Source organism: Anas acuta, chromosome 5 (assembly GCF_963932015.1).
Source record: "Anas acuta chromosome 5, bAnaAcu1.1, whole genome shotgun sequence".
Lineage (NCBI taxonomy): Eukaryota > Metazoa > Chordata > Aves > Anseriformes > Anatidae > Anas > Anas acuta.
Genome location: NC_088983.1, coordinates 56,065,573 through 56,088,163, shown reverse-complemented (window position 1 = coordinate 56,088,163; position 22,591 = coordinate 56,065,573). Strand labels below are relative to the sequence as shown.

Sequence of the window (22,591 nt, the reverse complement as noted above, 5' to 3'; positions counted from 1 at the left end):
ACTTCTATTTATATTATTAATGATGCTTCAGAAAGTACAAAGGAGTATTTGAAATCAGACTGTAGTTCTCTAGCTTTACAGATTGCTTTCATTCACTACTTTCTGTCAGGCACAGAGGAATTGCTGACATACGTTTGGGTATTTGCTGCTCCACTCAAACAACACAGCAGTATCCAGCAGGATCACAAGCCCTTCTGGAAACCTGACATTTCCTAGCGAGAGAAACGAGTGAAGCTGCAGTGTAATTTTCTTTAGAGACAACATGGTGAGTGAAGGCATTACAGTTATATCCTCAGTTATAAAAAGCTCATTTTTTCGCCATTGAAATGGCCAGATGGTAATCATATTCCTTCCCAAAGAGAAGTCTCTCTCTACCCCTTGAGAATCAGTTTTTTGAAGTACACGTTACCCGTTTATGCAGAAAACATACATAACATGATTAGATCCAACTGGGGGAGATCCAGAAGAGGAAAATCGTAGTAGAAGAAAAATTTTGTTTGTTTTCTGTGTACCAATCTAAGGCCGGCCAGTTTTTCAGAGCAAAACCATTGGCAGGAAAAGTTGGGAGGCTATGTTATTTTCCCCAGGTTTTGTGGACGTTGGGAAAGAGTGCTCGTGAAGATGGAATATGAGCGCTTACTACTCATCTTCCCCAGATATCATCTGATTTTGTTTCAAGACAACTGGTTTAAAAGTGTGCAGAAGTACAGATGAAATGCCACATTTTTTCTGCTGCATTTAACTACTTACAATGTGATGTTAAAATGCAGGACTTAAGCTCAAGATGTAAGTGTAAATATATATGAGAGACAAAATTTGCTTTTATTAACTGGGGATGTTAAAATAATAGGACCTAAAATTAAAGGGTCCTGCAATACTAAATGTACTAATTTTATGTCAACGAGTGGACTACTGAATAAGTTACTTGTCATATTCTAAAAAGGGACATTTCTCAGATGGGATGTAAGATTCGCATAATGTTATTTCAATTGAGAAAGCTTTTACCTTCGGTACACATTGTAAAAACTTATGAAATGAGTTCAAAAAGCTAGGAAAAAAATTAATGCCGCCATATTTTGTCATAAAGTTACAGGAGTATTTAAAAATGGAACACAGGTTGGCCTTAAATATATTGTATTTATATAATATATAACAGTATAACATAAATGAAAAACAACTTGTCCATTTTTTAAATTTTGCATTAAAAAATAGAAAGCTAAATTAAAAAAATACAAATATTTTTTTTCCAAGATCATATGTTTTTCAAATATTGCTTCACACATACTTTTGAAATGTTGCGTTTCACTCCAAGTCCTGTCTAAATACCAAATATCAAAATTTAATGAAAATTGATTTTTCTCTTCCACTTTGCTTAGTCTTGTTGCATTGCCACAACCTAGAGACAATCACCGCTCCACAAATAGAAACTTCTGAATAAGATTTGTCTTATGGGCTAAAGAATTACAAGAAAAATGGCAAGGCTGCTCTTCGTGTTATGAACATCAGCACACATCAAAATATATATTACTCACTTGTTAACACTGCACATACACTGAAGTGCTTATGATTAGTTAAGCTTGCAGGATAGCTTCTTGTAGAAAAATATTTTACTAATGCAAACTCTTTGCATTATTTTGAAAAAGAAAAGCACACCATAGACACATTGAAATCCTAGGTGATGCTGGAGAATTCCTTTAGCAGGAGCAGAATTTCAATTACCAAGCAACCAAGGAAAACAAAGCAAGAAGTTAATTTTAAGGGAAAGTAGGATAAAACTTCCAAGAAAAGTTTTGTTACTCAGGGGACTTTATAAATTGATTGAAATATTAAGGATTTTGGAAGGAAATGTTTTAAAAAAGTAAAACAAGTTTTAGAGTCATCTCTGAATATTTCAGATTATTCCCTTATTAGAAGCACGGATTGCAGAGGTTGAAAACTCTGTAGATAAACAACACAGTCTTTGCTGGAACAAGGGCTGCCATTACATAATAAAAGTGGACCTTGAGACAAAAATTATCATGATAGCAGTAAGCTAATAATTACCTTGGCGTATATGCAGCTTTCATTGAGTTTTTGTAGTGTGCAATTGCGTTCACACATAGGGCACATGATGGTTTCATTTGCCTCGCAGATCTCTTTGCTTTAGTATAAGATAGGAAAACAAAGGTTACAGACATGCATTGAGCACTCGCAAGATTTTCTGAGGCTGCACCATTTGTGGCCTCTATTTGTTAACACCATGCCTACACCACAAAACTGACACAATAAAATAAATTAGAAGTGAATGTTTGGCAGAAAAAGTTTAACCCCAAGTCAGTCACTACCCTAAAACTTTGGGCCCTAGAGTTGATGCAATATGTTACTGATATTTATCTGATACTTGTGCTTGTAAATATCCCGTTTTCTCCAAAAGAAATATCACAAACTGAAGAACAAAATACTGTTTACTACTTGACATGCAAATTACTGCATGTTTATCCATATGATTTAGAAGATACCAAACACTAGAAGATGGACGTCGCCAATTTCAGTCAATTATCCCAGTTTACATCAGCTGAAGGTCTGTCCCACAGTATGGTTGCATACGTACCTAGGTCAGGAGGTCATCGTGTAAAACCCCACTGACAGGCATTTCTGGCATTAGCAGTTTAAGTCTTTGCATTTTTATTATGTATGGAAGATCTTATGTTTACATAAAATAAAATAAAATAAAATAAAACAAAACAAAATATCCTATTTTGGGGGATATACCTTCAAATGTAATTCTACTGCTTAAGGAGCTTAAGATTTGGGGGTTATGAAATCTCTGACTTCGCTGGGATTATTCATATCGAAAACATACCACTTAAGTGCCTTGACAAAGGCAAAGCAGAAGCACCAGAAGTGAAAAATGAATTTAAAGGCAAATTTTAACTGCAGTGAGTAAGTAGAGAAGCTCAGCAATCACCTTCAGCAATGTTGACATGCCTGAAATGATCCTATGTCACACTAGGAAAGTAGTGCTATAAAGGAAATGCCAGGAAATTACTCTCTTGGTTTGCTTCAATAAACATTATGCTTTCATTCTCCTCCTCTTAAACCTGAATTCACAGTTCTAATACTATATGGAAGATTATGTTTATTACCAAATGAATGCACCTATTAAATCCTGTCCAACATAACGGTACACAGAAATAAAAGATTAGTGTTGCCCAGGTGTCACATTTGTGATCTTTGCTCATACTTCACATAACATCATAACCAGTAATTCACTAAAACCGTACAACATAACGTGGGCTTAAGAAGTTGTTCTAAGCAACCCTGAAAGCCAGAAAGAGCAGAGCCCATCATTTCAGAAGTGCAGAGTAACAGCTTACAGTGTGTCACAAATGAGAATTTTCTTGATAGCATTTGCATGCGAATAAGCAAGCATGAAAAATCATATTTCAACAAAGTGATATAATGGTTTGACAGTAATGCAGACTGTTGTCACATATAAGGCCAAATTCTACTCTACTCTAAATTTAAATTCAGCATTATAAATGCTAGATTCTCTGTATTCTATATCTTGAGTTAGAGTCTACGTTTGTTTTTGATAACATGGGGTTTCAGTAAATTGTACAGCCAGTGACAGGTTACGTGCTTGAGCACTACTCTGTAAATACACGTGTTGCACAAGTGTTCATGACAAGTGCTACTGCAATTGTTACTGCAATTCAAATCTTCACCATAACAGAGCAAAATAAACATCTTTGGACTATTCTCACAGATCTGAAATCTGACAAGAGCACACGATGTGAATATGCCTAAAGCTGTGCTCTGTTCATGCCTGGCCTTTCCGTTTGACTGACAACAGTGTGACAAATTAGACCAGTGATAATTAATGAGGTGCACAGATGCATCAAAAGCAACCTTCTTTAAAATCATCAGATTTGTTTTATATAGAGTAATCAACATATAATAGCTTGATAACTAACTTGAGAATAAAGATGTGTTTAAACAGGAGGGGGAACGCCTGTTTACATGTGTTGGTAGTGACAGGACAAGGGGGAATGGTTTTAAGATAAGATGGGAGATTTAGGTTGGATATTAAGAGGAAGTTTTTCAATCAGAGTGGTGAGGCACTGGAACAGGTTGCCCAGAGAGGTTGTGGATGCCCCATCCCTGGAGGCATTCAAGGCCAGCTCTGGGCAGCCTGCTCTAGTGGTTGGCAACCCTGCCCAGAGCAAGTGGATGGAAACTAGATGATCTTTAAATCTTTAAGTTCCTTTTCAACCCAGGCCATTCTGTGATTCTGTAATAGGTACGCCGCATAATTTTTATTTATTTATTTATTTTTAAGAAAGGACTTCTAAAGGACTATTATTTAAGCCCTTCCGTATGACAGACCCATTATTCACAGTTTAACTCAAGTAGGGCAAACGGATCAAAATATTTTTAAAAGTGTACGAAACCAGATATACCTGTTAATATTTATTTTTTCTTTCTGCACGTCTGAGCCTTAAAAATGTAATCCAAATTTTCTGGAAGCTACTGTGGAGTTCCCTTCAACTCCAGACTTTTTGATTTTTGGTTACATTAATTTCACAACTGAATCCTGGAACTAGTGGTTGACACACAGTCAACCTGGGGAACCTCAGTGCCAAATCCTGGCAATGGGAGTATTACCAAGCTTTATTCCAAACTCATGCAAGAAAAACAACATCTTCCATCCCAAACTGCTTTCAGTAAAACTGCCATTCTTATGTACCTCTTTTACGATAAACAAGGAAAGTGTCCCTAACTGGGAAAGGAGGGATCCTCTCCAATAAGGGGCAAAGGCAATGTGTGAGAGTGCTACTTGCCCAGGAAAAGAAGGAAGGGTACCACCAAAGGGGATCAAATATATCCTCAGCTTCTGACTTGCTTGTGGCAGCCAGGAATGAACTACGCAGCCTGTCTTGGGGTCCTGGGTCAGAGGCGTTCAGCAGCAAGAGCTGCCCTGTGACCACCTCATACCAGCCCCTGGGCATGGTACAGAGGCAGACACCTGTAACATTTTATAAGCAAGACAAACTGCTTCTTGGATGTGACAACGTTCTTCACAACACCCTAATTATTGCTGCACAAAAACTCTGGCTGGCACCACAGTCAATATTTGATTCATGGCAGCGTAACACGTATACATGTATGTGCTTGTTCTTCGCTATAAAAATAAAACGTTCGTTTTCTGCCTGCCGCCACTAGAGGGGGATTCACGATAGCTACCTGCAAGCCAACCACCCGAAAGGTGCCTGAGAAGAGCATGCTTCCACAAAAATAATTTGATCAATTGGTAAGTTCAAATTTCGTGGTAAAAGAACACATGAAAACCATTTTTTCCCCCACAGAATTTATAGTACTGTACGTTAACACTTCTTAACATCCACTGATTCCTAATTACAGATATTGGTAGGATGAAACCTCGGTTTCACATGAAAAAGCATTACCCTGAATAATACTGAAGTTGGGGTAATGCAGCATTTCCAACATTGCCATAATGCCCTGGCACTAAGCCTTAATTCCGCATTGTGACTGCAATGCCTCTGCTTAGATTTCGCCAGTCATGTATCTGACTCAGTTTCTTCCGGATGGCTGATAAACAGAGTTGTTTGCAAAAATTTGTAGACACAGTGCTCAAAATCAAATAATATATATCAAAACTAACATGAATGTTTACATAGTAGTTTCTTTAAGTGACTGCAGACACATCAGAAGCAAGCAGCTCACATCCCCAGAATATGGTGATAACAACTTTTAGGTTGTGCGGTCTCTCTGCCTGCTTATGGATGGCTCCTGTCTCCTCTACAGGTGTGACCTTTCTGCCTTACCCTCTCTACCCTCTTCTGGGTTAAGCAAAAAAATAAGGCGAGGAACAACATCTGCTGTCACTGTCCATTAAAATTACAGAATTACAGAATGGTTAAGGTTGGAAGGGATCTCTGGAGGTCATCCGGTCCAAAGACCCTGCTCAAGCAGGAACACCTGCAGCAGGTAGGTAATGAGGTGACATGGGTGATAGAGAAAATATCTATATATCTATATAAAATATGTTTTATCAGGTCATAACAGTCAACTTGAGTTAGGTAAGCTCTGTTCTTGAATCTACATCTCACAGCATGTCTTTCTCATTTGGTCATAGCAATGCACTGAGCAGACACGGTTGTGTCATGACCAGTCAGAGTGAACACACGGATTCACACCTTCGTAAACAGAGATGACCTTCTGCCCAGAATTAACACATCCAGACTACAGATGTCCTGGGACTGCCATAAGCACACGACAACGGCCTCTGCATTAACACACCCTCTATCAATATTTTGAAATTAACACTTGTTCATCTGAGCTATAATAATATCACAGAAACACAGAATCATCTAGGTTGGAAGAGACCTCCAAGTTAGGTCCAACCTCTGACCTAACACTAACCAGTCCTCCACTAAATCATATCCCTAAGCCCTACATCTAAACGTCTTTTGAAGACCTACAGGGATGGTGACTCCATCACTTCCCTGGGCAGCCCATTCCAATGCCTCACAACCCTTTTGGTAAAGAAGGTCTTCCTAACATCCAACCTAAACCTCCCCTGGCGCAACTTTAGCCCATTCCCCCTCATCCTGTTGCCAGGCACGTGGGAGAACAGACCAACCCCCACCTTGCTACAGCCTCCTTTAATGTACCTATAGAGAGCAATAAGGTAACCCCTGAGCGTTCTTTTCTCCAGGCTGAACAAGCCCAGCTCCCTCAGCTGCTCCTCGTAGGACTTGTTCTCCAGACCCCTCACCAACTTCCTTGCCCCTCTCTGGACCCGCTTCAGCACCTCGATGTCCTTCTTGTAGCGAGGGGCCCAAAACTGAACACAGTACTCGAGGTGCGGCCTCACCAGAGCCGAGTACAGGGGGACAATCGCTTTCATAGACCTGCTGGCCACACTGTTTCTGTTACAAGGCAGGATGCTGTTGGCCTTCTTGGCCACCTGAGCACACTGCTGGCTCATATTCAGCCGACTATCAACCATCACTCCCAGGTCCTTCTCTGCCTGGCAGCTTTCCAACCACTCATCTCCCAGCCTGTAGCTCTACTTGGGGTTATTGCGCCCCAGGTGCAGGACCCGGCACTTGGCCTTGTTGAACTTCATGCAGTTGGCCTCAGCCCATCGGTGCAGCCTATCCAGATCCTCCTGCAGAGCCTTCCTACCCTCGAGCAGATCGACACACGCACCTAAAGTGGTGTCATCTGCAGATTTACTGAGGGTGCACTCGATCCCCTCATCTGGATCATCGATAAATATATTAAAGAGGACCAGCCCCAGTACTGAGCCCTGGGGGAGCCCAATGGTGACCGGCCTCCAACTGGACTTGACTCCATTTACCACGACTCTTTGGGCCCAGCTATCCAGCCAGTTTCTAACCCAACGAAGCGTGCACTAGTCCAAGCCATGAGCAGCCAGTTCCTTGAGGAAAATGCCGTGGGAAATGTTGACAAAAGCCTTACTGAAATCAAGGCAGACCACATACACAGCCTTTCATCACAACTCTCTGCTCTGCCTGGCCGGTATCTTCCGCGCCGGCTCGTCTTTGTGCACGTGGGAACAGACCGCTCCTGAGCCATTAAGATTTCCCTACTGAGGAGCGCCCAGCCATCCTGGACCCCTCTGCCCTTCAGAACTGTCTCCCAAGGGACTCTGCCAAACAGTGTCCTGAACAGCTCAGAGTCTGCCCTCCAGAAGCTGAAGACAGCAGTTTTACTGCTCCCCCTCCTGACTTCACCAAGAAGGGAGAACTCCACCATTTCGTGGTCGCTCTGCCCAAGCCAGCTCCCAGCCACCACATCTCCCACCAGTCCTTCTCTGTTTGTGAACAGAAGGTCTAACGGGGCACCCCCTGGCAAGCTCACTAACCAGCTGTGTCAGGAAACTGTCTTCCACACTCTCCAGAAACCTCCTAGCCTGCTTCCTCTAAGCTGTACTGTATTTCCAGGGTATGTCAGGGAAGTCGAAGTCCCCCATGACAACAAGCGCTGGTGATTACACAACTTCTGCCAGCTGCCTGTAGAACTGGCTGCAAAATGGCGGCAACGCCTGATGCTGCTGCTGGCACCCCCTATGCCTCATCAGCCTCCCTCATGAGGGCTGCCAGGTCCCAGTGGCTCCTTCAGCTGCCTCGATGCCGGAAAAAAAAAAAAAATCACTGCCCTCCTCAATTCCCTCCTCCGCTGTACAATGTGTCTGCCTTAGAGCCGATTGCCTTGACAAGTGTATAAATAACTGCTCCCCTCCCCTTGTAGGCATCTGAAGCTATACAGCGGATCACCTAACTTTCAGGCTCTTGCTTCTGGAATAGAGTCCCAAGCCCCTTGTTGGTTCCTTAGCATGACGTTGAGGCACCTCAGGATAGGATCTTAAACAATCAGCCTCCATGGAGAGCAAGTGAAAATCTGCCTGTTCTGTCTGCAGCTGCTCAACTGCATCCAAAGGGAAAGACTGGAAAATATGGAAGCTAGCCTACCTTTATCCTTCTGAGACTCATTCCCTGAAGCCTCCTGCAAGCAAGGTAACTGTGCATAGTTTCATGGCTGATATTATTGCATTTTATTGCATTTAATGCAGTCTGAAGCTGCCAAGTCTCTTAGGAGTTTGGCGTAAAACAGACTGCCTTAAAAAAAAGCCTTAATTGCAGCACTGCAGAATATAACAACTGTCAGAAAATAAAGACAATTCCATAAAGAAATGTGAAGTACTGCTGCTCAAAGGCCAAGAAACACTTTGTATGGAATCTGATTTCATTGTGCTTACTGCCTATGAATTGAAACTGCTTGGAGCAACATCTGCAGTTGTAAAACCACTGATACCCTTCTGTCTGATGACACCTGATGTAATAAGGGTGCTTCCTCTAGTAACAGTTCCTAAAAATACAGCCAGCACTTAACTCTAACAATCTCATCGCTATTTCTAAACTGACACTCTCAGAGCAAATCACAACAGCGATTGCAGAAATAGAACAGAAACTTGAAAAATAGGTTCATTTCATGTGTTGGCAACATCCTTGAAGCTGTAATTCCTGGCCACAGTTTACACCGAGTTAAAAATTTTCTTAAATTTGACGCTATTAACTTTTGTATAGGAAAAAAAAAAAACATTCACAAAATAAGTTGAAGTTTTACAGCTCTACTATACTCTGGAAGTTAAAAACAAAATGGAAGTAAAAACTGAAGCATGTCTATTTTTTGCCCATGAGCCTTCACTAGAATGATAACCATCGCAGTACATGTGACATTAGAATCAGTATTTGTTCATTTCTCTTACAGACAGAATTGGAATCATTGCAGATGCAGTGGTAAGAGCACTTGCTGTAAATGGCATGCACCCAGCTTGATGTAAAACAGATATACAACGTGGATGCACTTGATTGAAGAACCCAGTGCTGTATTTGTTTAGTATTGTGATTACCATATCTTTAAAGCATTTAAAAGTAAAATGATTTAACCTATGCAAGACTGATAATATTCAACAGGCTATTATAATATTTTTAGATGGCATTTTACCTTACTTGGCTGGAATCCATCGTAAATAATCCATAAAGGAAAACAAAGAGCCCAACCAGGGCAGCAGGAATCAGCATTCCAGTATACCATCCCAACCAGGCAAAATACAGTCCAATTTTTTCACCAAAATATCGCCTACATGAAGAGGGAAAGCATACATTTTTTAAAGTTAAAACTTGTGGTGAACAATATCTATCTTCACAGTAGCAGAATAACTCTAATAAGCAATCACCATTGCAAACTTACAGTAAAACTATTGTCATGTTACCAAAATGTTTTAATTCGGGCTAGCACAATATTCTAGTGACACTAACCGCAGACTTATTACTAGAGCATGTATTTTGTAACGATGTAACCAAAGCGCTCTGCAATTTTCATGTCCTTGCAATGACTAGGTAGATATATTAATTTAAGCATTGCTAAAATGCAGGAAACTTTATTTACGCACACAAACATACAGATACAAACACAGTTTCTGGAAAGGAATAACATAAGCTTGTATGGCCTAAGTATTCCGTTATAAAAATAATTTATGATGGATAATCATATAATATGACATATTTTGAAGTATTACCAGTTAGAAAATATTAGATTGAAAACACAAGCTGAAGTTTCAGCTTTATTTTTTCAAAATGTGGATATCAGTTACTATAAAAGACGAAGTAGCAGTGAAAAAAAGTAAATCCTGGATCTGGATGATCCTATTAGATTAACACAGAATTGTTGCGTAGCACATTCTTAGCTCCACAGCCTTCAGTGGAACAACATTGGTCATAATCATTGTTTATGATTGTCATATCAGGAGTAAGAACAGACATCAAGGAAAACTGAATTACTGGTATTCTGTATCCAAGTTGAGGAAAATACCAAACCCAAACAACACAGTTACTTAACTGCAATTAACGATATTTCTCTTCTTTACAGTTGGGAACCTATGACATTAATTACACATATATAAACAGAATTTTATTTAAACCCACAAGGAAACTTCGGATCCCCAGTGGATCTGGTAACTCTGTCCATGTGGGTAACAGACTCTGCGTTCAAAAGTGCTGTCATGAGGGGCAGGTGTCTCTGATCAGCAGACCACTTCATGGGTATTTTCACTCTGTGAACTGTCAAGCAGCTGGATCTATGTGCCTTTATTCAGCCTCACTTGAAATCAATAGCCTTGCACAAAAGACCATCCATAAGAAGCCATTTAGAGAATTCCGGTCTTTCCTGATCATAGAGAATAGCTAAATTTTACAGTGAAGTGTAAGGACAATGGATTTAGCAGTATGATTTGTGTGTTGTTATCGGGCTACTTGTTTCACAGTAGCAAGCTGCTTTTCAAAGTACTAATACCTGATTAAATCAAGAGGTTGGTATTTGTACCACATTCCCCACCGTGCCCAACGCTCGTATAAAAGGTGTCTGTGATTCTGAGCTCCGTGCGTTTTGATGGGATGTCTGCTTTTGTGGCTTCCCTGAAAAGCACAAATAAATAACAATATATTGCCAGACTCTGTAGAATATAAGTACATTTCTTAGATATTTGAATATAATTTTAAATTATGATTTCACTATGCTTATTTAATAAGTTTCAATTTGTTACGGACAACTCTAGGAAACCTCACCTACAGATAACGTGAGCCTATGAGAGAAAGATGGTAAATACACTTCTGAAATGGCCAATTTCTCTAAGAATTAATGACAAAATCATACTAGCACAAGGCTATAAAGACCTACACAACTCTATATTACTTCAAGAACAGTGCTTCTACTTCAATTTTTCAAAAATTTGCATGAGAGGTGTTTGTGGTATCTTTTTGTTTTTTCCCATAAAATTTCAGAAAATTCTTGTAGGTCAACCTGATCCTTCTCTCCTAGACATTTCCTATGACTGTGGTACATATTCCTTAAGATGATGGAAACAACAGAACTGGCATTATTTTGAAGCCTGCACAGAAGTCTCAGAGGCATTAAAATCAAAACAGAATCAATCTGGCTCAAAAAGAGTCCTTGCCTGACATTTACACACCGCCTGACAGCCTGAAAGAACAGCCTCATGTGCAGCAACTGAGAAGTAACACGGATTCACTAGACCCATCCTAAACAGAATTGCTTGTATTTGCCATTTTACCCCAATTCTGAGGCAGGACATGTTTATTTGAACTTCTTCCCCCTGAAATGTCCTTTCATTAGACAACTCTCAATTATGGTAAAAAAAAATTGTTCATCAAACAACTGCAAGTAATCCAAACTACTTCTTGGTAAGAGTCAGATTTGTGAACCTGATAAACTCAAGCTGTTTAGTCATTTAGATTTTTATAATTTATTTGAAATAGTGAACATTCTTCACATTGAAAGAGTGTTATTTACTTGTTGGAGTCTGCTGACCCCTCTGGTTTAAGAATGACTTAAAAACAATGTTCTGCATTGAAGTCAGCAAAGAGCCATACCAAAATGTTAGCACAGAGTGGCCTTTGCAACACTGAGAAGTTCCTAGGAACAGAATATCAGCTTATTCTCACAGTCTGAATGAATGCAATGCATAAAGCATTAGCCAGCATGTACATTTTAGGTATTTTTTTCGTACTTCCTTCTGCATTGCTTATCTATGACAGAGTCCAAGTCTCAGTGTTCACTCTGGGACTGAATTTCTCATTTGCCTGTGTGATTAAAAAAAAAAAGTGCAGGGTGTTTAACCACTATCCTTAGCACCAGTTAAGCTGCAATTAAGATGAGTGGCTTAAATATGTGACTTCATTAAGCTTATACTGAAACTCTGAAACTGAAGCTTGTGATATAACAAAGGAATATATACAGGAAATGCATATGAGAGCATGGATTTGGAAGCCAGAGAAAGCTTCACAGTTTTTTTTTCTGTCAGTATGACTAGCTTTTTCCTACAGTCTGTAATGCCCTACTGAAGCATTAACAATTATATTCAATTATTTACCTAAAATATTCCTTCTCTGTATTCCCTGCATTTAGTTATTTATACCATATTAAAAATTACTTTCAATTTGTAAAGCATAGGCCAATCCTTTGAAACACAAGATCAAGTCACAGTATTCAGCCAATCAACCAGAGTTCACGGCTGCAATTACCAGCTACTGATCAGCATTTATCTGATCAAACCAAAGATCTGTGGCTTGCTTCTTTCCTTTCAATGCACAAAGACTCTCTGATAACCCCCTGAAGACAAAGACAAGTTTTTCATTTTTCAGCTCTTCAGTAGACCTTAACCTAGTAGAATTATCAAGTAGAAGCTATCCGGAACTATACAGAAAGGATTAAATAGGAGATAAGTAAACTGCTTCCCTAAATTTGATCCATTGCACAACCTATTTAAAAAACAAAACATTTTGAATGGTGTCAGGGAAAAACAATTTAACGCAACTAATTACAACAATTTCAAATAATAAACGTTGCTGTTAAGAACTCCACAGGCACTATCTGCTTAGAAAAAAAGATAATAGTCTAGATCACTAAGATAATGTTCTAGGAAATGTTCCAGGATTATCACAATGCATTACATAAAAATAAATATTTTTTTTGTATTTCAAAAAGCCAACATTAAAGAGCTGTTAGTAAAAAACAAACAAACAAAAAAACACTCAACGCTGCTTAGTGAAATAAAACATTTGCAAGACAAAATAGATAACTATATCATCAAAATATTAATGCAAGCTTTTATCAAAATATAAATACAAATACAAAACTAATGAGCTTACCTCATGTGGTGGAAATGCTGCTTCATAAGTTCCATTATTTAGTAATCTATTAATACCTAAAAGGAAAAAAATGCATTAGTTCGAATATGATTTTTAATACATATTGAACTTCACGCACCAAGAATTAATTGTCAGGTTATGAAATGAGAATGCAACTTCACATTAGATGCTCAGGATGCTGTTAAACATGACAGTCATCAATTGTTGCACTGACCATGGGTCTTACTGATACCTTAAGCTCCCTAGCTCTGTCAAACTACAACTTTCTGAGGGCCAGTGTCTGCAACTTTGCTTTCATGGTCCGGTTCTCATGCTAGATCAAGTGTGAGAAAGTAGTTACACTCATGTTGTATTAATCAGAGCATACGATACAGATTTTATGGGTGACCAGATGATCTGGCACACACAGAGTGGCATGGACAGACGATCTTTGAGGCAGCAAAACCCCTGCAGGGTTAAAAGCTAACCTGTTACTTTTAAATATGAACCAGCTGAAGGAATTTGTATCAGATCAATGCTCTGCTACAGCATTTTGGATCAGTTCCTAGAGTCCTCCTAAAGCCAGATTTATTTTACTATCAAAGCACGTTATAAAAAATAAGCAGTAACCATAATAATAACAATAAAAAGATTCAGTAGCCTGTGAGAGGATACCTATACAGCCAAGTTTACCCAAGAAATAAATTCTCATGACACATTTCAGATTTGCCCATTCAAACATAACATACAAATTACACTAATCTCAAGATGAAACTTGCCATCATCAATTTCAATAGCATTAGATTTCACCCTCAGTTTCTAAGATTTTCTAACTACTGCTTTTCTCCCAGAAACTCAAGTAACAACTTTCTGTAATTGCTGTTGTCTTTATAAGGCTTTAGTTGTCTATCTATATATTAAATTCTTAATTTATTTCCTGTAAACAAAACAGAAGATCATACATACATTCCCTGTTAATTGCAAATGAAAAGGAGTAACTAGACCTTTTGAAATACAGTACCGTAATAGAAGTGTCAATAAAAATTGAATTGCCCTTAAGTCAACCATCTCTAAGCTGCACTAGAGATCTCATATAATTTAAGTGCAGCTCTGATTCTGCTGGATTGGCACTGCTGGGTTCTAGCAATATCAGGGCCAGTCCTAAAAAAGTCTTGTCAGTTTTCTGGGGTACGCATTATCTTTTGTAAGGCTCTTGATCATAAAAAGCTATTATAATCTCTCATATTTACTTAAAAAAAATGAGTATTAAGTGAAAACTATTGCTATTTTTCACTGAGTTATTTAACAGAGCAATTGCTTGCAGCTTTCATTCAACTGTATTACTGGTTGAACTAAGATTTCAAGGGCATGGCAAAATTAATCAAGTTTACTCCACTAAATACTATTTCAGGCAAGTAAAGGTATAAAATGGGTTAAAAAAAAAGATAAAGCATTCTTACCCATTTTGGATTTTCCATCTTCATACTTTGTTCTCTGTAGCATGTGATGCACGATTCTACTTCTTGTGGAGTTGCTGAAGAAGCTGTCTTTATTGTTTATTGTAAAACTAGAGAAATAATGAATGTCTTTCAATATTCAAAACAATGCACAGGTGTTGAAATATAGCTGCTCAATGTTTTCTTCTTAGAGTGATTTATTGTATCTTTATACTTCTTGTTTACTGAACAAGACATAAGATTTTGCATTCTGAAAGCATCTTCTCAGATCACCCCCCAAATTTGTCTTTATCACAGATTGTTGGGGAAAATGAGCAAATAAACCAATTCTTTTCTATTATGTCCTATTATCTAGGTCATTTCCATGCTGGATATAAATTTTAAGAAAATATTCAGAAGTAATGATCATTCTGAAATTCATATTACTGATAAATTGGCAGAGGCGCAAGTCAGAGAACTGCTACCATTGTTATTTAGGGAATTAAAAAACAAAACAAACAAACAAACAAAAAAACCAACAACACTTAGCTCCAGGCACTGGACACTTTAGTAGCAGCTCCACAGAAAATCCTAGGATGGAGCCAAATAACACAAATATTCTTTCCCAGATGGCTCAGGATTCTGAATGCCAGAAATCTGACATGAAGGAGCTTTTGCCTACTCAGCTGTGCCAAAGATGACACTCTTGCAATTCATAACGTCAGCTGAGCTGGTTGAGAAATAACACTGTGAACAAGTGATTGTCCCAATGCAATATAGTTAATTACTAAAAAAAAAAAAATAAAAATTAGGATGGTAATGCAATTATTCTGTCCTTCTAGGGTATAGTCAGTCCACTAGCATATAGCTTCTTCACTTAAAAGAAAACAGTCTGTTTAGCCCAGCTTACATTTCTGCTTTATATGAACTTTAATTTCCTAAAGACTTATGACCAAATAATTTAAAAATAAACAAATAGCTAGAATGTTCAAGACTGCTTTTGTCCTTAAAAAATTTTTTATATATATATACGCATACACACATACATATAAATTCTTTCAGAGACAAATGCATTTTTCAAATGCACATTTGATAACAAAAACCCTGGCACTATTTTTAGCCCATTTCCAGGCGTTTCCACAGTTTCAACAGCTGTCTCAGGTTTTGCCTAAGTAAAATATGTAATTAAGCTAAGCAAACTTGAGCAGGTATTTGCATTTTGTAACGTAATGGAAAGCAAAACTTCTAAACCAAAAAGGTGGTGTTGATTTTTCAGTCAAATTTTTGCCCATACTACTCCCTGTGACTGTCATACAGCAAGTAAGAGAGAACAGCTTTTAGTTTTAAGAGTAAATCCATAGAAAATAGCAGACATGATACTGGGTATTTGCCAGTGACCATCTGTTAATGGCTGCCTGTACGGCACTTGCTTAGTAGTGAGAAAATACAAAATCCTTCTGGTCTCTGGCACTGTATTTCCAGTTCCAACACTTACTGGTGTATGCGTGCACGGCTAAAGGGTGCTGTGTAGCAATCAGTCTCTTCAAGATCAGGCAGGGCCTCCTTATCAAGCTTCATTGGATTTCTGGGCAGCCAGCTTTTCAGCTCTCTCATATTCCTCTGCAAACTGAGATAGCAAGAAATCAAATTTACAACCTCTTACCTGCTTGCTATTTCGAACTCCATCACTGTATATTTACTGACATCATACTAGAAATTAAATGAAAGCAGGAAATTCTCCCATTAAAATAATATAAGGAGTTAAGGAGTATAATTAACAGTTGTTTTATTATTTTTTTTCATTTTGTATTTTACTTTATGTGATCTGATCTTGCAGAATTGACTCAAGTGCCTCTCATTCTAACATTAGTGGGATTCTGGTTCTCCCTCTCTTCCCTAGCTCCCTCCTTTCCCTGGTGTTTGGACAGTAAAAAATCATTAAATTTAAAGGTGAATACAAGATTTCTCACTGTCAAATTTTTCTGTTTTTCTGATCCGATAAAAGCCTTCCCCTGTTTTTTTTCATCAAAATCCAAGTGCTGATATTACCTTAGGAAACCATATACTGATATATGATATACTGATATATCAAATGAAGTAAAAAGCTACACTACACACAAGTTGTTATACAGTCATTAGAGAAACTAACAAAAAAACTCCAATAAAACCAGCAAAAACCTGATATTGCTTCCTGCAGTTCCCTAAAAACTGGCATTGTAACACAAACAGAACGTAGTTTTTTTATTCCCGATCAGATCATATACTGGTAATGTAAAGGTCTTTCTTTCACTGACGTCCTAGCTAAAAAGTATCTCAGCACAAGTTTTAGAGATGGAAAAATATGGCATAGCACAGTTCATTTTCAAGCAAATGCTAGAAGTTACCTTATTACTTCCATTTTGCACTTCTTGCTGACCTTTATTTTTCTCATATTGAACTGCTAAAAGTGTGGGTATTTAAGGAATAGGTCTCATTACAGTATGCTGTATTATCAATCATGTCTGAGATCTTGACAGAAATTGGATTTTGGAAAAACATTCCCCAAATAATAATGGTCAGTGGGATATGGGCCTTACTCAATTACCATGAATGCACGATATAAAAAGCATAGAGATCTCAGAGCCACAAAAATTGTAATGCTTAGTACTAGATTTTTATTTGAGGGAAGGAAGTAACTGCTTGTGCTAAGCAGAAGCACAGCTCCCCATTTCAAAATTAAGAGGAATAAATGATCGCAGCAAATTGTTCTCAGGCAGTAAAGCTACTTCTGTGAAAACGTTTTATTATCAATAAAAATAGCAAAAGGTGTACCCCTGTTTAACACCATGTCAGACAGAAAGCTAAACTAAATGCGGGATCATAATTTTACATATACATTTAAAATAGTCAATATATTCTTCTTGCCATGTATTACCAAGGAGTCCGTGCCGACTCCATATTTAATTGGTACTGCACTTGACGGATAGCACTCTATTGATACTAAGCAGTACGAGACAAAATACTCATGTGAACTATATTCATAAAGCTGAAACACAAAAAACAATTCCTACGCAGGTGCATCCCTTCAGTGCCTCCTTTGCTGAAATAATACCTTAATGTGCCAGCTGATTATTTTAATGGTTTCAGTAGAAATTCTTCCAGCACAAAATTATACACAATCCATTTTTTTTTTTCCTCGTTATACAGATGCTGTCTTTTTTTTTTTTTTTAGATTTAAAAACAGTCTTTTCTTTTAAAGAGGAAAGTACATAGATACATCAGGAAGAACAGTATCCAATGCAACTGGTATCAGATTTCTGGTTATGAAATTACTTTAGAATTGGTCTTGCAAAGAACCTTGACCATGTTTCATCTCCAAAATTTAAAAAACACTAGCCGATTTTTTTTATCTTAAAGAAATTAGCCCTTTAAAAAACAAAGTCTATTTCTTTCAACATGCAATATGATGAAGAGCACTATTGGAATAAACTAAAAATCATGTCTCTGTTACATATGCAACTTTTCTTAGGAGATAAGATGACTTACTAATCTGTTTTCATTACCTTATGGCTGGTCACTCCAAAACCCAGTCTCTTCAGACAGCATAGAGTACATCCACTGAAATTTACATCTTTCCTCATATAAAAACTAATTCAGCAAACAAGCCTCTTTTCTTGGCTCACATGACTCTACAGTTAATGATGACACTAAAGATTCATGGAGCTTTCATTCAAAGCAAAAACAAATTTTGGATACATGTTTGACTGATTGTTTGAGGACTAAATATTAGCACACTTAGTCAGAATGACTTTCCAGGTCAAAACTAGCTGTTCAGAAAGATTTCTGTTCAGAAAGATCTGTTCAGTGTAGTCTATTCAGTAGGAGTGAAGGCAAACAGTTTTGGTCTGGTGAAATCACTGTTGAAGTCGGTTCATGCAATGAGAATAAAAATGCCCTACTGGAAACACTGCTGGGAATGCATCTGAACAGTGTGCAGATACACTCTTACTGAAACTATGAGACTACAAGGTGTTATTCTGAAACATGCAAGCATTTTAGTCTCAGACGTGAAAATAAATATTTTTGAAGATGCTTGTAATTTCAGCTTTGTTCAACTTTTGTGCTCAAATGTTCTGTTACATTCTGTTTTGTTGGTTGTTGTTTTTGGAGAACTGTTTAGTCCAAAAATCCTTGCAGATTATGTTTCCTCAGCAGACTCCAATGCAAAGAAGCACCTCAAAGGTGAACTTGGTGCACTGAGAATTAATCTAACATGACTAGGCTCTCCGGTGTGCCTTTAGTTTCAAGGAGTCAAGGAAGCTTGATCTACAATACATCCATACTACTGTGCTATTTGCAGAACAGTGACCTTCTATCACTCCTATCTCTTCCTCACAGCCTTTCACTCTTTAACCACAATGACTTAAAGGAGCAATTACTTCTCCTTATGAAACTGCTATTGGAATTTTCTGACCAGGATTCATGGTTATAGTGGAACAAGACACCAGAACTGAGCAATTGCCATTCTTCAGAAAGACATTTTTGACAGCGATCACCAGCCATTAGCTTGCTCAGTGTAATGGTAAATGTGTTATTGTTGACAGTTTCAACATAGGGACACAATACTGCAACGTTTTCACCACCAAAAAAAAAAAATCTGCAACATGTATCCTATGGAATGATATTAACAGATTTATTTCAGTGTACAAACTGAAATCAAAAAAGTTTTAGAAGTCTTTTTGCAAAGCAGGATACTGCAGCTAAATTGCTGAACAAATTCATTTCTGGTTCTCTAGCCTTACAAATATAAAATTATGTTAACATTTCACTAGCAAGAATGAACCTGCATACTGTAGCAACTAACTTTTCATTTTCTTCTCCTTAATGTCATCCCTTAACCAGTGTTGGGGTGTCTGATATGGCACATATAAGACTGATTCATAAGATTATTCAGTCATAAATCTGAGGGAGTTCAGACTTTTTTTGATACATGCATTATTTACTTAAAATTATTAAAATTAAATTATTAAATACAATTTCTGTAGACTAGCCCTATGAATAGAAATCAAGCTTCACACTATTGTATACAATTTTGCCTTTTTTTTAAGGTATGCAAATAAATAAACTGGCTGTAGATAGATACCATGTAGATATCACATATGAGAAACAGTATATCAATAAGCACTACACTTACCTTTATTCTTTCAACCATGCTCCTAATAATTTTTTGTGGACTTAAAGACACATATAAACATATTCATCTACCATATTACCATGCCAATAAAATTCAGGCAAGTGTACATGTCACAGCAGGGCCTAATGTAATAGTCTAAACCCATTTTCTTAATTTCAGAAACTCAGTAGCATCAAAATTTTACCTTCAATATACAAATATTTTCATACATATTCCTCAGCCTAGCTATTGTAAACTCCACTTAGAAATATTAAAAACTATTTGATAAATTACAGAGAAGTTAGGTTTGAAAAGCCTTGGGATGCAGGGAGACGATGACAGTAGCAGAAGTTAGAATGATGAGATGGATATGTCAGCAACCTTACAGTTAGCTTGCAACTTCAGACACAGCTTCTTTTTCACACTGTTCCTCTGTGCACTGGATTGTATCAAGTGCCAGAGGAAAAAAAAAACAAACAAACAAACAACAAACAACTAGATTCCCAAATTCCAGGTATATTACAGGTAAAAACATTTGTTTTGAATGTAGAATCAATCTGGCATTAAGATTGTTTATTACTTAGTTCACGGGTACTGCACAACTTCAAAAGCATGTTTCTGTCCTTCTAAATAAGGAAAATAAATTGATTTCATATCTAAGACTCACCAGATGGGTTTCAGATAAATTAAGACAAAATAAAGCTCTGTTAATTTTGCCTTTTCAAAGGCAAAGCACATCACTTAAATTTTTCATAATGCATGGTAAAATGGAGCAAGCATGTGAATGACTGGGAAGAGGAAAAATGCAGTTGTAAATTTATGTAACAGGTTGTTTTATTTTAATATATTTTATTTGCTTATGCAGTTTTTTCTTACTTTGATGTTCAGCAGTGCTTTGTCTATTTTTGTTAAAACATTATCTTGCAAACTGATACCGTGAGACCATATAAATTATTCCTGAGAAATAACGAGAGTTCTTCATCATCTAAAGTAAAAATGGGAGAACTTAAATCAAATGTAATCAAGATTCATCTCAAGAAAACCAACCACAGAAAACTCTTTTGGGAGTTTTTCCTCACGTTAAAAACAATAAAGTAAAAAAACCACATCTTTTCTGTTGGTAATTAGGATTTACAAAACATCATTATGCCTGACTAGAGCAAGAGGGAGCAGTTACAGCTCACAGTATCCCCCTATCCTAGCTCCTCCAGGCTCCTTTCACCGAAGCAGCAGCCTCAGGTTCAGGTGAGGTTTGTGTGCACTGGCCTTCATTTGGCAGCCCTGTCATCCTAGCCTGGCTACTCACTACTACCTCCCTGGGCTTTAAATGCTATAGCTGGACGGTTTTCAGGAAAGAAAGCCATTTATGATAATGACAGACTGAAAGATACTTTAGAAGATAGTAACCTCATGAAATCTCAGAGTTAAAAGTCTTTCACTGCAGCAAAAAAGATACTGTCAGCTATCAAATAAGAATTCAAACCAGCCTTCAGGGCGTCATCGATGCAGTTGATCAACAGGATGCACATGAGAAAAGTTACATTTATGCATCTAAGGAAATAGCTGACTACCAGAGTTTACTTAAGACATGCACTCAAAAGTATCTTCCACGCTAATGTAACATGTCTTAGTAACAGCAGACGTAACTGTAGAGATAGATACAGTATTAAATCTTTGCTGCCAGGATAAGGGCCACTTTTTTCCTGGCATAAACACTTTTGCATTTCTAAAAGGAGAACTGGCAAAGCTTTAGAGAAATGCATCTTGTTACAGATGAATATTTTAGCACTTGGAGCTAACATATTTTGAGTTTTGAGGGAAATAATCTAATTTTCCAAGTTTCCTGGATAAATTTACAACTGCAAATGGATTTTCTTTAGCAGGGTGACTATTTGACAAAATTAGAATCTACACATCACCCACCAACCTGCCCATGGTTTTGCTCCTCCAGTCAGTGTAATAACATTTTTTCCTGAAAGAACAGCAGAAATCAGCTGAGAATAATCAAGCAGGAGACAGTTGAAAAGGACATATACATCATAAAAGAACATTGGACATTTAAAAACATACATATTCATAGAAAGATGAATAAAGCACTTTAAAATACTGTGACCTCACATATTTTCAAGTTTAAAATTTGCTCCGGAGTAAAATTTACTTCTTTTCATTGTAGCTAATAACAATAACTAATCCATGATTCATTCACAAGACACCCATTAGAGAAGGATCAAATGCTGTCATGCTCATATTCATTTCATGGCATCTTTCTTAGCATTTTTTTTTTTTTATTCCATAGAACTAATTTTAGAAGAATTACCAGAACTCCCATGCTAATAAATGCTTTATGCACTCTGCGCATTAATACCATAAGCACTTAGCACCATTAGGTCCCAACTTCACTCTCTGGAGTGAACCATCATCTTCTCTTTCCTTGGCTTTTGCATCCAACTGAAGAACAACATGGGGCCCTACAAATCTAAGAGCACTAACTGAAACAAAACACATTTATGTTACGGTTCTTTTCTCTCCACCATTCACCGGTCACAGTAACCTCAGAGAAACAATATCAGAAATTGCCAGTGAAGTCTTCAGAGTACAGTTTGTTTGAAAACAATATAGAGACATATTTGCTGCAATGTCATACCTTCCATAATTTGTTTCAGTTTTTAATTTTCCTCTGGCCTCCTTCTACCCTTTCCCGCCACATTTCAGCTAAACAAAGGCCAAGATCCTACAGATTCCTTGGGGTATCTGCATCTTTA

The 22,591-nt window shown here is 37.6% G+C and overlaps 1 protein-coding gene across 10 annotated transcripts in view; it reads right to left on the bottom strand.

The window, feature by feature from the left end:
- The window catches only part of ANO3 (anoctamin 3), a 237,433-nt gene that overhangs the window by 36,810 nt on the left and 178,032 nt on the right, over positions 1–22,591 (bottom strand). For 9 of the 10 annotated variants that reach the window (XM_068684984.1, XM_068684987.1, XM_068684991.1 and 6 more), the window contains 7 exons: positions 21,757–21,801; positions 16,173–16,304; positions 14,702–14,808; positions 13,263–13,318; positions 10,888–11,009; positions 9,541–9,675; positions 2,044–2,140 (listed from right to left, as the gene is read on the bottom strand). In XM_068684984.1, coding sequence (XP_068541085.1) covers positions 2,044–2,140; positions 9,541–9,675; positions 10,888–11,009; positions 13,263–13,318; positions 14,702–14,808; positions 16,173–16,304; positions 21,757–21,801 — 694 coding nt within the window. The remainder of the gene's footprint in view (positions 1–2,043; positions 2,141–9,540; positions 9,676–10,887; positions 11,010–13,262; positions 13,319–14,701; positions 14,809–16,172; positions 16,305–21,756; positions 21,802–22,591) is intronic. The other variant, XM_068684988.1, reaches the window with a different exon arrangement.